The sequence below is a fragment of the Ostrinia furnacalis genome, unplaced genomic scaffold (genome assembly GCF_004193835.3).
Source record: "Ostrinia furnacalis isolate ACB-3 unplaced genomic scaffold, ASM419383v2 OfSCF3317, whole genome shotgun sequence".
Taxonomy (NCBI): Eukaryota; Metazoa; Arthropoda; class Insecta; order Lepidoptera; family Crambidae; genus Ostrinia; species Ostrinia furnacalis.
The window spans coordinates 15,824-30,891 of NW_021133556.1; the positions used below are offsets into that span (position 1 = coordinate 15,824).

Here is a 15,068-nt window from a genome sequence, read left to right on the forward strand (position 1 = left end):
TAATCTGTACCCTATTATTGGTACCATTTGAAAGAGCTCGTGAAGCACTTTCAGAATCAGTAACTAGTTTTTCGATATCTTGTATAGTTTAGAAATAATCGAGTGAGATCACTTATCGTTCCATATGTATAACCACCCTGTATAATCCGGTTGTATCTCCAGGTCACCTAGATACATTCCATAGCAGCTGTAATAGACATTTAGGTACATACATTTACCAATTTTGGTGATAAATAAGCATTTTGTATTAGTTTTTGTATAACGCCAAAACAAAAACAAAGGGTAATATTTTGGTGTTATACATAGATTTCGAATATAAAAAATATATAATTTAACTAATTAAGACATGACAAAAAAACTGAGGTATGTCTCGTTTCTGTCGGGTCTGGGTTTTTTTTGTATGGGGCGTGACCGTTCTTCTTTAAATGGGTAGTTTTTCTTTAAATCTTGTAGGTACGAGGTCAGTACGAGTACTGCACCTATGTATGGCCAGGTGAAATAAAACGATTATTCTACAAATTATAAATTTATTAAATAAAAATGATAAAATATACAATTTTCGTCCATTAAATTGTCATATGCTATAAGCTGTCTTATTGTTTAATTATAAAAATTTACTTTACGTGCATGTTACATAGCAAAAGCTTCAAGCATATTAAAGTTAGGAATTACTTTAGCACAGCTTATCGTGCCGAAGAAATATTATGACAAAATTATATACAAAATTCTTTGGTGTATAAAAATATGTATAGACACTTCAGATCTTTAAAAAAAGACCTGGTCGGTCGAAACGATTGCATCAGTGGCAATCTTGTCCGCGTTTACAGGATAGTTGTTCTACCTCCATCTCACGTGCGTGAAGTTGGAAGGTAGTCACAATGCCGTTGTTTACTTTTAGAATTGTTCGATTTTTTTTTACTTTTTAAATATTTTCTTGTGTATTTTGTTTAAATTACTTACGTTCCTACTTTAAGTCTATTTATCTTACAAAACTAATATTTTATGACGAATATATAAACTAAGGGCTCAGACACATTCATCACAATTTGTACATATATGAAAGGAATGTAACCTTTAATTTATAACTTCATTCCATAAAATATCTGCACTTACACAATTGTATTTAATTAAAATCTATTACTTATTAGTCTCATTGGATAGTATCAACCATTATTAAATCCAGTTTAATCAATGGTATGATCAAAAGACAGGTAGCACTGTTAAAATAGATTAAATTCCTTTCAAGCTACCGTTCACACTTAATTCCTACAAAGTCCAGCTTTATAGTAAATTATTTACGCCATCGTCAATGTGCCTGCGCCCATTCCAAAACCTACACCCTTGGGCCCGAAGTTCCTGCCGTAGCAGCCTCGGCAGTAGATTTCACCATTGGGTCCGTCATTCAAGTTTGTGGAATCCTGGAACAATGATAAGACTGTGGTTAGTAAAAATCCTCTTTTTCCGTGCGAACTTCTACAAACTTTAATAATCACAAATCTTCTAAGGTCTGGTGGAAACTTTCCCACATTTTGCAAGTTACTCATGTAGGTATTCTTTGTAAGTCTTCTCCATTAATACATAAAACTCGATGGTACCGGTATGATCAATTTTTTTTACTGTTGTTGAAACGTTCAAATAAACCAGTTGATAAACGTCAACTGTCAATATGATATGTCATTTGATTTCATGTCATTGTCAATGTCAGTTAATGTCATTCCAGCAATCCAGCCCTAATCCATATCTGTGATCCAGCCAGACTGATTTACTTACGTAGCGGTAATTAATTAATTTCCACTACAATTACAAGAAATCTAGGAAAATGTTTACATTTTCAGCTTTTATATCGATAGTACTTCTATCTGCATACACAGTTTCAGCAGAGTTCACATCTGAAGACTGTGCTTCTCTCGGATTTATTAAAGCCAATTTACTGTGCTCATCCTGTGATCAACTAAAGGATTTTAGCTTGGATGACTTGGTAGTCCACTGCAAGGAATGCTGCCATAATGACGATAATGCTCCGAAAGAGAAAAAGTATGCCCGTGCCATTCTAGAAGTGTGTACTTGCAAGTTTCCTGCCTATCCCCAGATTCAGGCGTTTGTGAAAAGTGACAGACCCGCTAAGTTCCCTAACCTTCAAATTAAGTACGTACGTGGCCTAGACCCTATCATAAAACTTCTGGACAAGGATGGTATTGTTAAAGATACAGTAGCAATTGAAAAATGGAATACTGATTCTGTTGAAGAATTTTTAAACACTCATCTTGTCAAGGAAGAGGAAGATGATCGTCACTACTTAAAAACTAACCAAATTTAATAAGAGAAGAATATATTTTAAGTGTAAATATGAATATTGTGTTTTATTTCGAAGAACAGCTATGTACCTATACCTTTTTTTAATATAACAATGTAAACTTACAAGAGATCTATGGCAGTCCGCACATGAAAAGCACCTTCTGTGCCATGTGCCATTCTTGGAGTGCATCTGTTCAGCGGCATAGACTGGGAAACCACAGCGTGGGCAGCCTTGACCCTTAGCAGCCTTCTGTCCCGTGAATGGTAACTGTTCAGTGCTGCAAAAGAATATTAATTTGTTATTTTCACTACTATTCTTTTTATTCAATAAGTAAGCAACTTGTGGATTGTTTTTACTTAGAAAATTCATATTTCTCATAGGTAGGTGGTACCTAGGTATCTACCAAAAAAGGATAAACAATCAATAGCAACAGTGTTTGTCTTAAATCTCTTAATTTTCCTGACATTAATAGTCCAGTCAATGAATGCCTTAACGACGGTGTAGAGAGAAATCCGTGGAACACAATTTCTGACCTCGGGACTTTAATCAGCCTAGTTAGGTGGTGAACATAGCAAAAGTCCCCGGCCTTAGCCCTTGAGCCGGCGGGGAGAGGGGGGTTTAAAGGTACCACTTTTCGGTTTTTCGCTTAATCCTCGGAAACTATGCGTCCTAGTGACATGACTACTATGAACCAAAAAAAGCTTATTCAATTTGCTACAGGTGAGACCGTCAAGTTTTTCTATATCTTGTATAGTTTTTGCGCCATCTGCTCTAGAAGGTCTCTAAAATTGGAAAATTTATTGTTGTCTTACATATTCCTTTCAGGAGAAAATCGACTAAATCAACATTGAGCAAACACTATGGACATGCGGGAGCATGTTAAGTCTATTTCCATGGAGGGGACTGCACCGTGCGTATATTTAGACGAACCAATTAGAGCCACTTTTGACTCCTCATCATTCAAAAACTGCTGTGCATTAACACTTCAAATTTGGCTCATGTATTGAGACTTGCAAGATATACATCAGCTTCAAATTTCATAAATATACCTCAAACGGTTATTTAGGTATTGACGTTCAAAAATCGATATTTAGAGCACTAAAATCTATCTATCACATGTGAAATGTTAAAATTTACTGGTTTTTTATTTGTTCCTTTGTATTTACATAACTACCTTTCTGGATGCCAAATTTGAACCTTCGAGGTCATCTGGAAGTGGTTAGAATTTGGTCTATAGGTCAGACATGTAGATTTTTGGACGTCAATATCTAAAGAACCGTTTGAGGCATATTTATGAAATTTGAAACTGATGTATATCTTGCAAGTCTCAACACATGAGCCAAATTTGAAGTGTTAATGCACAGTAGTTTTTGAGTGATGAGGAGTCAAAAGTGGCTCAAAGTGATTCGTCTAAATATACACACGGTGTAGTCCCCTCGCTGGAACTAGGCTTAACATGCTCCCGCATGTCTAGAATGATTGCTCAATGTTGATTTAGTCGATTTTCTCCTGATGGGAACATGTAAGACTAAAATAAAATTTCCAATATTACAGACCTTCTAGAGCGATGCCGCGAAAACTATACAATTTATAGAAAAACTTGTCGATCTCACCTGTAGCAAATTGAATATGCTTGTTTTGGTTCAAAGTAGTCATGTCACTAGGACGCATAGTTTCCGAGGATTAAGCGAAAAACCGAAAAGTGGCACCTTTAAACCCCCCTCTCCCCGCCGGCTCAAGGGCTAAGGGCGGGGACTTTTGCTATGATCACCTCCTAACTAGTCTAAATAAAGTCCTGAGGTCAGAAATTGTGTTCTACAGTTTTCCATCTATAATGCTTTATTGACTGGACTATAAATATTTTTACTACATCAAAAAAGGAAATGGCGTCATTATTTAATTTACAAAGAGCATTAAAAGTTTGTATCCCAGTACCAAACTTGTTGCATAACGAGATTTAGGTAGGTACCCATAATTTTTTTAAACCAAGTTTTACCATACTAGTACATATTCCGTGTGTTTATACTTATTTAAAAACAACGATACTCACTATGTAACAGAGGGCTCGGCGTCGCATGAGACGAGGGTGGGGGCGTGGCCGAAGCCGAAGCCCTTGGGCCCGAAGAGCTTGGCGTAGCAAGCGCGGCAGTGGATCTCCTTGTCGGGCCCGTCGCACGCCAGCATCGAGTCCAGCGGCCGGTGGCATTCCGCGCAGTTGAAGCACTTCTTGTGCCACATCTGAGAAGAAAACAGTTCATGGTAAGTACCTACCTAAACTATTTATTGATTGTTTAGTGCCTAAATTGTTACGACAAAGGGCGAACTTAATGCCATAAGGCATTCTCTGCCAGTTTAACTAATACGTTGTACTTGGACAATCTTCAATCTTAATCATTCTGTTTCCTCCGAACCCCGCGTTTCCTGGTGGAAACTAACCAACGTAAAGCTTACGTATTAGAGGATAGCATAATCATAGGGATATCATCGTAGGTACCTACACACAGACTTTCCAGTTTATTTAATCAGGTTGTTTTTTTGTTTTACTGCAATTTTTCTACTTTATCGTACCTATTAAAGTTGTATAAAATTTAATCATTATAATAACTTACCGTTCCCTTTGCCAGTTGTTGTTCGGCAGCGAAGACCATGCCTCCGCAACGTGGGCAGCCCTGTCCCTTAGGCGCCTTGATGGAAGTTGTGTCTGGGTTATAGAAGGGACGGCTGGCCGAGATCTCGTCCTCGCTAAAACAAAAACATTTAAAATTTTAACCACGGCACAAACAAAATTAACTTTATTCATTTTAACGATATGGCTGATTTTAATCTGTCAATAATTTTAATAATTTCTTTCTCAAAACATGTTCCCGCCCGGACTGAAATTCATAAGCCTTTAATAAAAATAACCCATTTCTTTTGAGTTTATCTCGACTGGGAATCGAACTCGGAATATTTTGCGCTCATCGCGATTAACCGCGTATCTGCTTTCGTTGTTATAAATTACCAAATATAGTAAAGAACTCACGTCAAGCCATCGGTCTGAAGGAATCCTGAGCCACAAGCAAAACCGTAGCCGTGGGGTCCCCACTTCTTGCCGTAGCAGGTCTTGCAGTAGACCTCGCCGTTGGGTCCGTCGCAAGCGATGATGGAGTCCAGTGTCTTAGTACAGTCGCGACACTTGAAGCACTTGCGATGCCACTCGCGACCCTTGGCCAACACCTGTTCAGCGGCGAACACAACACCGCCGCACCGCGGGCAACCCTTGCCGGGGGGAGCCATGATAGACGCGGTGTCGATCAGTGTGGTCTTAGGAGCTTGATCACTGCACGACAAATTGATAACGTTTTTAAGCTGATATTTTTTGTAAAAGGCTGTGAAGGGTTAGTCAAGAAATACGATAAAACACCATTACCCATAAATAATATTCGTGAGTTCCCAACAAACAAACGTCTCGTTATTATTTTTACTATTTGAACTCTTTCAAATTTCATTTTCATGGATAATCGTGCGGATTAAAATGTGTGATGAATGATATTCTCGAAAAGTAGAGTTTTGTGTTCAAATATTTCTTTCTTGAAGTGAAAAAATCCAGTCACATACATAATTCGGCTCGTGAGCCATAATAAGTTTCATGAAATTAGTGTTTACAAAAAAGATTAAGCGCCCACTCAGTTTAACTGTAGGTAGTGTGGTTGTTTACTGAAAGTTAACAGCAGGAAGTTGCGAGGTTTCGTGACCCATTACTTAATACAGAGATTATCCTGGATTAATCGCAGATAACATAACATGTCGTAAACTCGAAACTCGCATGGTGGCTCGTCTCGCCGATATTAAAATTAGTTCATCCGAGAGCGAGGCGCGTTCTATTTTAACATTGGCATGTTGCCATCTCTTGTTTGTATTATAAGCTGTTTTTATGAAAGTGACTATGCGATGGAAATAACCTGAACCTGTCGTGTAACTTGAGAACTTCTACACGTAACATGTTATCAAATATTTAAAATAAAATGTGTGGGTTTAGTTATGAGGGTTATTATGAAACGTAGAAAAAATAATACAGGTCAAAAAATACGAAAACTGTTTGCTAAAGCATCTATAAGCAAATAATAAGGTTAGATGATAGGTTAATTGTGAACACCTGCAGTCCTATAGACTGCATCCATGTAGGGACTTAGTGTAACACCATTTATATACCTTTGCCACTCCATGTCCTTTATATCACACATAAGACCCAGGGATGACATACCCCCATGTCCAATACCCCTAGGACCAAATCTTTGTGCGTAGCATCCTACAGCAAAAGCAAATAAGCATTAATATTTACATCTAATGAGTACACAGCGTTTATTTGTTTTGGATATAAGTTTAGAAGTGCATTTCGTTTACATTATAGCTGTGCCCTCGCCAGATGAGTAAATGGAATATTTTACAGCTAACATCTCTTCTTACCCATTGGCGTAAGGGTCACTTTGAAGGACACCGGCTCCCTTGCCGTAACCATAACCCTTGGGGCCAAACTTCTTCCCATAACATACTATAGGAAAAAACACAGAATTAATATCACAAAACAAACAGGTGCAAACTTTGTAATGAAAATGTAAATCACACATTGTATCAGCTTGGAATCAGTTGGAACATCCAAGCTTTGTTAATTAAATACAATAAGGAAGAAAAAACGAACCTTTGCAGTAAATGTCTTTGTCAGGGCCTTCGCAACAGTTCGTAGAGTCCAGCCGTTTGTGGCAGTCGCCGCACTTGTAACACTCCCTGTGCCACGCCTGGACATAAGGCAACAATGAGGGTGTGTTGAGCATGCAAGGACTTGCGAATAGAGTCGGTAACTGGTTAACCTACAGGTGCAGGCAGTTATCACAGTGATAGTGATGTTATTGCACAAACATCGTCGATGGAACTCAATCTCTGGGGGAATAATATCTAGATACCTCGACAGTAAATCTCCCTATCTGGTCCATCACAATGCATTGTAGAATCTAAGGTCCTGTTGCAATTTAAGCATTTGAAGCATCGCCTGTGATAGCCCTAGAGCACAAGAATTTTACGTTAAAACCTAGTGTTTTTCCCTGTCATTAGAAATTCATGTTATTTTATTAAAATCTACAACCAATAACCCAGAAGAGATCAAGTATGGGATAAAGCAAATGTGTAGGTGAGTAGATAGATAAAAACAATAGTTGCAAGATTACCTTTCCGCGAGCCAACATTTGCTCGGCGGCGTAGACGTAACCGCCGCAACGCGGGCATCCTTCGCCGGGTGGAGCCTTCGCGATGACACGCGGTTCCAGGCACGCTCCGTTTGTCCTTACACCCCTGCACATATAGCTAGTGTGAGTCGTAGCTCGACCAGTTGCCAGTCCAGCAACGTTGACAGAAGAATAGTTAGAAGCCTCTCAGGCAGCGGAGCACTCCGACTGCCGCTATTCTAACAACGGCGAAGCGTGCCGGCGGCGCACCTCCGCCGTAATGGGAGAAGGTAAGGGCTCCCGTCCGCCCGCTCCGCACCGGCCTCGCTATAACACTACAGGTATGGACATAGAGGGCGCTTTCCTTATCCCATCACATTTAAGGACTAACGGTTAAAGCTAAGAAGAAGCGTTAGCGTTGTTAGTTTAGAGTCAGTGGCGTAGAAAGTTATTAGACAGGAGGTAGTTGAGCGCATGCCTTCTAGGTGCGTCTGGAGCGTTGCCATAAGCCGTGCTAAGGCTTAACAGATTGTATTCTCACCGTTGCTCCGTTGTTTTCGGGTCGCCCCGGTCGTAAGGGAGGGGTTGGTCGGGGCAGGAGCGCGCTCGAGTCGGCGTGCGTCAGGCGCCACGAGGGACCCACGCCGCCTCGACCGCGCTCCGACTCGATAACATAACTAACTCAGGGTTGGTAGTCGACTCTTTTATTGGATTTTGTATAAATTATAAATATTGTTCCGATAAACAAAATAAATTAAGCAATAGCGAATAAATAACCCTAACTAAAGTAATTAAAGTACAGTATGGCGTGCGTTCGCGAGGCACCGCTGGTTGGCCGAGATGTGTGTCGGCGACCCGCTAGCTCTGCTGGATGGCTGCTCGCGCTCAATTCCTGTTGCGACATAAACGGAGACTGATCATGCACGTGTCAGGCGGCGCGTAATGTACAGCCGAGCGCGCGCTTTCTACTTTTGTATGAGTTTTTATATACACGCGGTTAATAATGTTACGCACGGGCCCAGAGGCCGGTCGTCGATGCGACCTTAGATAAGGAAAGACCCTCAGTGGCGCGGGCGGCGGGAGATCTGAGAGGGCTGTTACTTACGCATCTTCAGCCTTCAGGTGTTCACCAGCGTCCATGGAAAGGCAGCCAGCGCCACCGCCGAAGCCGTAGCCCTTGGGACCGAACTTGCGCGCGTGGCATACTTTGCAGAACAGTTCACCTTCGTGTTCTGAGCAGTTGGTGGAGTCCAGCAACTTCTGGCACAGTCCTGAATACGCAAACAATACAAAAATTAATAAGTAGGAGACATAACTAAGTAGAATAATTTTTTCACATTTTTGGAACTTTTTTATGAAACTTATGTTGGCCATCGATCATCTCCTAAGTTAAGAAGAGGTTTTTGTTTAACCTTGTCAGTTATTGATAGCCTATATGATATTTTATGAGCGTAGAAACCCATCTCACGAAATAGTCTAGGTACCTACTTATTACAACTTTTTACTTCATAATTCCCTTATTTTACTGGCATCGGCATCGGATGTTGACACTTAGAATTTGTAGCAACTACCTAGCATCTATCCTATTCCTAAGTACATAAAGTTATTTTTAGATTATCCTGAATACCTACCTACTTAGTTTACATTTAAGCATGTAATATTCGCAATTCCAAAACTGCCAAAATAACGCCAAATTTTTCCAACACAAATTATCCTTCCATTTACAGTTCAGTACAAAGCTTTTCCAGGAATTATATCATTATCAGCTATTAGGTGTTGTGGATTTTGCTGTTGGTGAGGTAATTAGGAGTCTGTTTAATTAATTTAATGTTCTATCTAATATACAATTATAAAACTTACCGCACTTGAAGCACATCTTGTGCCACTTCAGTCCACCGGCTACTCTCTCCTCGGCTGCGTATACGGACTTGCCGCATTTCGGACACTTGGGGTTGTCTGCTGGTTTGAAAGGCATTGTGCTCGCTTAACTTATCCTGTAACAAAACATCACCAGTTCAAACACAGTTACCGACTACTACACCGATCAAATCGAGGTTACGGCGGCGAGGGCGACTTGTAATTTGGCACTGCATCGCGAAGAAACAATCTCGAACAATTCAAAATTTCAACTGTCCCAGCGTGACACTGATCTCCATTGAAATATGTTCAATGTAAAATAGTTAACACTGATTATTAAAATCACACCGTTTTATATCACTGTGTAACAAGTTAAAACATTGAAATTGTTGTTGAATTTGAACTAGTTAACGCATGTTTCGTTGGCCGAAATCCAAGTCGCCTGCACCACTTCAATTGCATCCAAACTGACACTTTATTGCTCAACAAGCACGAATGTTAGCGATGCTGGCTTCCTCCGAATGCGTGCGTTTCGCGCAAAGAATGCCGGTAGGTGTGGAAGGCGGGCGGGCGGCCTGGGCGGCGCTGCGCTTACGCGCCTAATTTGGGTCGTTCAGGTAAAGTTACGCCGCTGGAGCGCGGTATTGCATCGCTAATAATAGGCCGCATTGGGAAGAAGCCGCAAATTCACTCCCGGTTGCGTCGTGTTACGTTATGTCAAAATATCTACGTCACTTTCACCAGATCACGGACCTGTTCGTCGAGTCGCTACGAGAGTCGAGCTCCCGAACGCGTATTACAGTACAGGGCGAAGATGCCGAGACTGCGGTGCGCGGAGGTCGAATGGTGCGCGAGGGCAGCGCGCCAGCGTAGTCTATGCGCGAGTTGCACACGGCCCCAGTGGGGGGGCGCCGCGCCGCCGCCCTCGCCACCGCCCTCGCGACCACCCCCATCTTCCAAAACCCAGGTAGCACCCTATCATCACCGTAACACCCCCCACAGAAGGATCTACGAGAGCCACTTGACAGGCATAGGCAAGCACTCTTGCCAAGTCTCGCGCTATTAATCTGATAGATGATGTAGCCAAATCAATAGAATTAAAGTTCATTAACGAAAGCTCTTTATCAAGCTTTCGCATTCCGCGGTAACTTTCACAGTTAGGTACTATATAAAACGGCATAGGTATCTAAAACATATAGAAGCCTTTTTAAAATATAATATTTTCGAAATATTATGTTACAAATTAGCCTATACTTAATTATGTTATTCTGATTTATAAACAATAATACTGTGAAGTTTTGTCAAAATCTGTTCAGTAGTTTTTTGCGTGGGAGTGTAACTAATATCCATACATTATAATACATAGTAGTTATGATCTATTCGTTATTGTTAAACTGCTGCGGACAGCTATTTTCACATTCAAATTCAAAATAGTAATTTAGATCCATATCCAAATAAAATCAGATACAAACAGTCAGTTAGCTTTGGATGCAATTGTTTTGTGAATTTATTGATACGTACCCAAAAATGAGCTTTTTATTCTAAAGCAAAAAGACGATGTTTCCGGTATATTAAATAGAAAAAACCTATAAAGCTTCGGGTTACCTACGTAGGTATTTTCTTGCATCTTAAAAACATTACCAGGTAATAATGGTTAAGGTGAATAGGCACATTATTTTGGGAAAGTACCTATGCGCGGGGGAGAGGCGTCTCACCTCTAATTCACACCTGGCAATATAGACTCTTTTGCATATTTCATTGAAAATAAAATAACGTTGACTAGTTACGTGTTATTGTTACAGAAATTCTCTAGAGATTCACCCAAGGGTTCATCTGGATCTTTTTTAAAGAATACTTACCTACTACTTACTCCATATACTGACTCATGAACGGTCAATGAACAAAATTAAATCAAGGTCGAAACGGTCGTCTGTCAATACAATCTAGAAGTTTCCAATATAATAATATCCATGATATAATTTTCCAGTTTTTCTAAAGTTTACAAGTAATCGAGTGAGATCACTTATCGTTTCCACCCTGTAGAGTGACTTTTTCTAAATATTTACCAACTAGCTTTCCGCCCGCGGCTTCGCCCGCGTTGAATTTTGTCTGTCACAGAAAACCTTTATCGCGCGCGTCCCTGTTTCAAAAACCGGGATAAAAACTATCCTATGTCATTTCCCGGGATTTTATCAAAATCGGTTCAGTGGTTTAGGCGTGAAAGCAAGACAGGCAGACAGAGTTACTTTCGCATTTGTAATATTATAGTATAGATTGATAACCTTACATCCAATCCTAATCCTTTTTTATTATTTTTACAAAATTAGGTGCGATGAATAGCCCAAAAGACTTGATCACCAATTTAAGAAAAGCTTCTTGAGTAGTAGCCACGCGAGCCCAAAGCGAAACACGAGACCTTTCCTTCCTAAAGAAAGTTACATGGAAAGCCATATGTTACGAGTAGGTACTAATATTATCCTGAAATGCCCTTAAGCATAGAAGAATACTATGCTGAAAGACAATGCGACCTAATTAGCAGTCAATCAATATCTAGATGTAGACCTAAGTTGGTGATAGTTAAAGTACCTACACTACTTATTCACTGTCATACATTGTACAGTTTATTATTAAATTCATGTTAAATCAAGCCAGTGTGGACAGAAATAAAACAAGGAACACATTTGAATCATAATTTTGGCAAGTAAGTTGTGTCCATAAATGTAGTTCGGCAATGAGCAAGGGCCGCGTATCACTTCATCACCTACCTTACAAAGGCGTGCTCGTAATCTCAAAACATAAACAGATGTGCATTGGCGGCCACCACTCAGAATACCGCGAGAAATCACTCATATTTATGATGTCACCTTGTCATACATGTTTATTCTCTATTGCAGTTTTGCAATCCGTTACCTAAACGATAAATATGATTTAATAAAAATATGTTTTTCGTTTCGGTAATTATGAGACGTTGTTGGCAGCAAGATATAATTTGTGAAACGAACTGTGTTATTTATTAAAAATTATAGCTGGCATAGTAACAAGATGAAACTATAAAATTATATTCATGACTGCATAATGTGGTTGCAGATATATCGTCACCGATTACGAATCGAACACAAACAGATAGCTGAAAACGAAAACATGAGTGCAAACATCTTGAAATGTCTGAACAACACGTTTAATTTTAGTTTCTCAACATTTTGGTCGCACGGTTCAATGATCGGATAACATTGCGGTATTTGAAAACTGCATCGAAGAGATTCGCGAAGGGATATCAACATCTGGGCCAGAAATAGTCAACAAATATGCTCTTTAATACGTTTACAATTAGTCCAGTACCGTGTCACATCAAGGCATGGCATACTCTGCCAACTTGTGCGCACCTGCCTATCTATTAATATTTTTCACAAAAATAGCATCTCTTTGAATATCATAATAAGGCAAAATGATGTTCGGAAAAACAGTATTGGCAACAAGGGTGGTTTGTTTTGTCTGATAATAATTTATTAAGCAAGCCTTTGGTGGATTACCTACGTAAAGATATGATGTTATAATTTTATCGTATTTAAGTTAGAACACAGATAATATAAGTTAAAATAGGTACGTATTGAATATTGATTTGTGTTTGTCACAGAAAATCTGATTATGCCTAAGTTATATCCTATCCATTACTACAAGTAGGAATGCCGAGACACGTAACGTCGCGTACCATTTCTCGGTCAATGTTGATTCCTTTTAAGTAACGTGTACTTGAGACCATATGTGCACTGCGAACTCCCAATGTACTTATATGTTGTTTTATGTGTATAAACTATTGAAAACTGACTGACATGTAAAAAAATTCAGTCACAATCAGTTCATCAGAGATGTTACAAACATATACCACACTCGTTATTTGCACAAATCAGTAACATCATCTTATTTACGTGATCGATTTGGGCGCTTTTTAATTTTTAAGTTAGGTCCTTATTTCTAAAGCAGCTGAACTTAAAACTCCTCCAGAACGTCCTCCATTGACTTTTAGAACAGTCGGTACCAGATTAAGAGACTATTTGATGCTCTAAGAAATCCTCGTGTGTGTTTATGCACTATCTAGTTAAAGATCGTTTAGGACTCTACTATCTAGAGTGCTAGATGAAAAAGATACTCATTTGTTCAGTTAATATTTATGATTCTGAACAAACCTTAGTACTTACTGATCTATCCTGCATCGGGTACTATGGTGGACTGTTACTATGATTAGATTTGAATATGACTTAAAACTTAAAGGTCAAACCAGACGGTTGAGAGCGTTATTTTCGCCTCAAGTTTTATCAGAGGCGACATTAATTTTATGGCGTGAAATGATCTTTGAAAAATGTCTTACGCGAGAATCTGCGCTGGCACACATTCAAAGCTGTCCATATCGCGATCGCGCCGCTTTGAAGCCGATTATTTTGCAGTGACGTGAGTCTCCAGACTAATGATTCTAGGTTTTCTGTTAAATTTAATTAAAAACGCTATAATTAACGTTCATTAGCCAGTTAAATCAGCATTTATTTCAATGTTACGATATAAATTGTCAATTTTTATTATATCTTTGCGCGTATCTCAGGATCTGATTTATTTTGGTGTTTTTACGATCTTTTATTGAATTTGCTTATCCACAATCTCTCCACCCAGAGGGTGCAAATGCAAGCTTGTCCGCAAGATGTTCATTCATTAGTTACCTCTCGTTAACTCGTCAATGTTTATTTGTAAGAAAATTAAACCTTACGTTCCATATTAATATAATTAATATTACCTACATAATAATCTTTTTGACAACCAACTAATGAAAATTCAGATTGAGACTAATGGTTGATCATAAAATTTTAATTGCCCTAATTTAGTTTCTAATTCATAAGGCAGCATTTAGTATTTCATGTGCATTAATATATGCCAACTATGTTTTTAAAAGGTTCATAAAAAAAGCTCCACAGGATGTATTGCAAGAAAACTTTCAAGTCCTGAAGTTGGTTATTCTTGTTCAATGTTCTTAACCAATACTTGGTAAACAAACAAATAAATCGCAAGTCACTGCTGAACCCAGATTAAAGCGATGCAGTCAGGGATAAGTGGCAAAGATATTCCTGTAATTTTCCACTCGGCCGATTGAACGAAAGCTTTGATCTGTAGTGATGTAAGGAGCGTTTATAAAACGAATGTTATGGATTCAGTATTGGATAACGTTCAGGTGTTCTCGACTCAGACCGCAGGTGTGGTGGATCCATGGCGCTGCGCGTGGGCCGCGTCTAAAATAACGTGGAAACTCGTCGTGTTACTCAGCAAACTTGCGGATTACTCATGCCCGTGGGCAGCCGGCACCCACGCCATATCAAAATTTCATACACTACTTTTAGAATACCACTAGCGCTACCTGAACAATCAGTCGGCGGTGAGCGTGAGGATTGTTGCTCTTATAATTTAAATAATTCAACAAAATAGAGTCCTTAAAAAGTTGTATGGTAAATACAGGTAGGTAGTTCGTTAACATTTACTAAAATTGATAAAATGTCCTAATTTTGGTTTTAAAATAAATTAACATCATTTAGAACATAATTAACACGCAAGATGTTCATTTTTATGGTTTAATTGATTCGACTTTCTATTTTCCCCAAATTATCATTTAACTAAATCAACGTACCCACTTCCTACTGTTAATTTAATACTTTCAGTTAGGTATTTCCACCTTTTTG

General features: G+C 39.1%; 2 protein-coding genes across 10 annotated transcripts; one reads left to right on the forward strand and one right to left on the reverse strand.

Moving 5' to 3' along the window:
* Nucleotides 1-607: 607 nt before the first annotated feature.
* On the reverse strand, nt 608-10,223 carry LOC114357664 (Muscle LIM protein at 60A). 9 transcript variants are annotated; one of them, XM_028311399.1, is made up of 12 exons: nt 10,105-10,223; nt 9,355-9,488; nt 8,600-8,765; nt 7,498-7,621; nt 6,975-7,071; nt 6,743-6,827; nt 6,488-6,556; nt 5,319-5,615; nt 4,906-5,038; nt 4,347-4,534; nt 2,420-2,573; nt 608-1,418 (listed from the first exon to the last, which is right to left on the reverse strand). In XM_028311399.1, exons 2-12 carry the CDS (start codon nt 9,467-9,469, stop codon nt 1,296-1,298), a joined length of 1,551 nt encoding a protein of 516 aa, XP_028167200.1. In that variant the 5' UTR covers nt 9,470-9,488; nt 10,105-10,223; the 3' UTR covers nt 608-1,295. The 9 variants fall into 9 exon arrangements, 8 of the variants coding, with proteins under 8 accessions (XP_028167200.1, XP_028167194.1, XP_028167193.1 ...); XM_028311393.1 differs by lacking the exons at nt 6,743-6,827; nt 6,975-7,071 and adding an exon at nt 7,237-7,333 and having other exon boundaries at nt 6,488-6,584; XM_028311392.1 differs by lacking the exon at nt 6,743-6,827 and having other exon boundaries at nt 6,488-6,584; nt 10,105-10,222.
* LOC114357665 (selenoprotein F) lies at nt 1,728-2,351 on the forward strand. Its single transcript, XM_028311400.1, has one exon. The coding sequence runs from the start codon at nt 1,820-1,822 to the stop codon at nt 2,315-2,317; it is 498 nt and encodes a 165-aa protein (XP_028167201.1). The 5' UTR covers nt 1,728-1,819; the 3' UTR covers nt 2,318-2,351.
* Nucleotides 10,224-15,068: the final 4,845 nt, after the last annotated feature.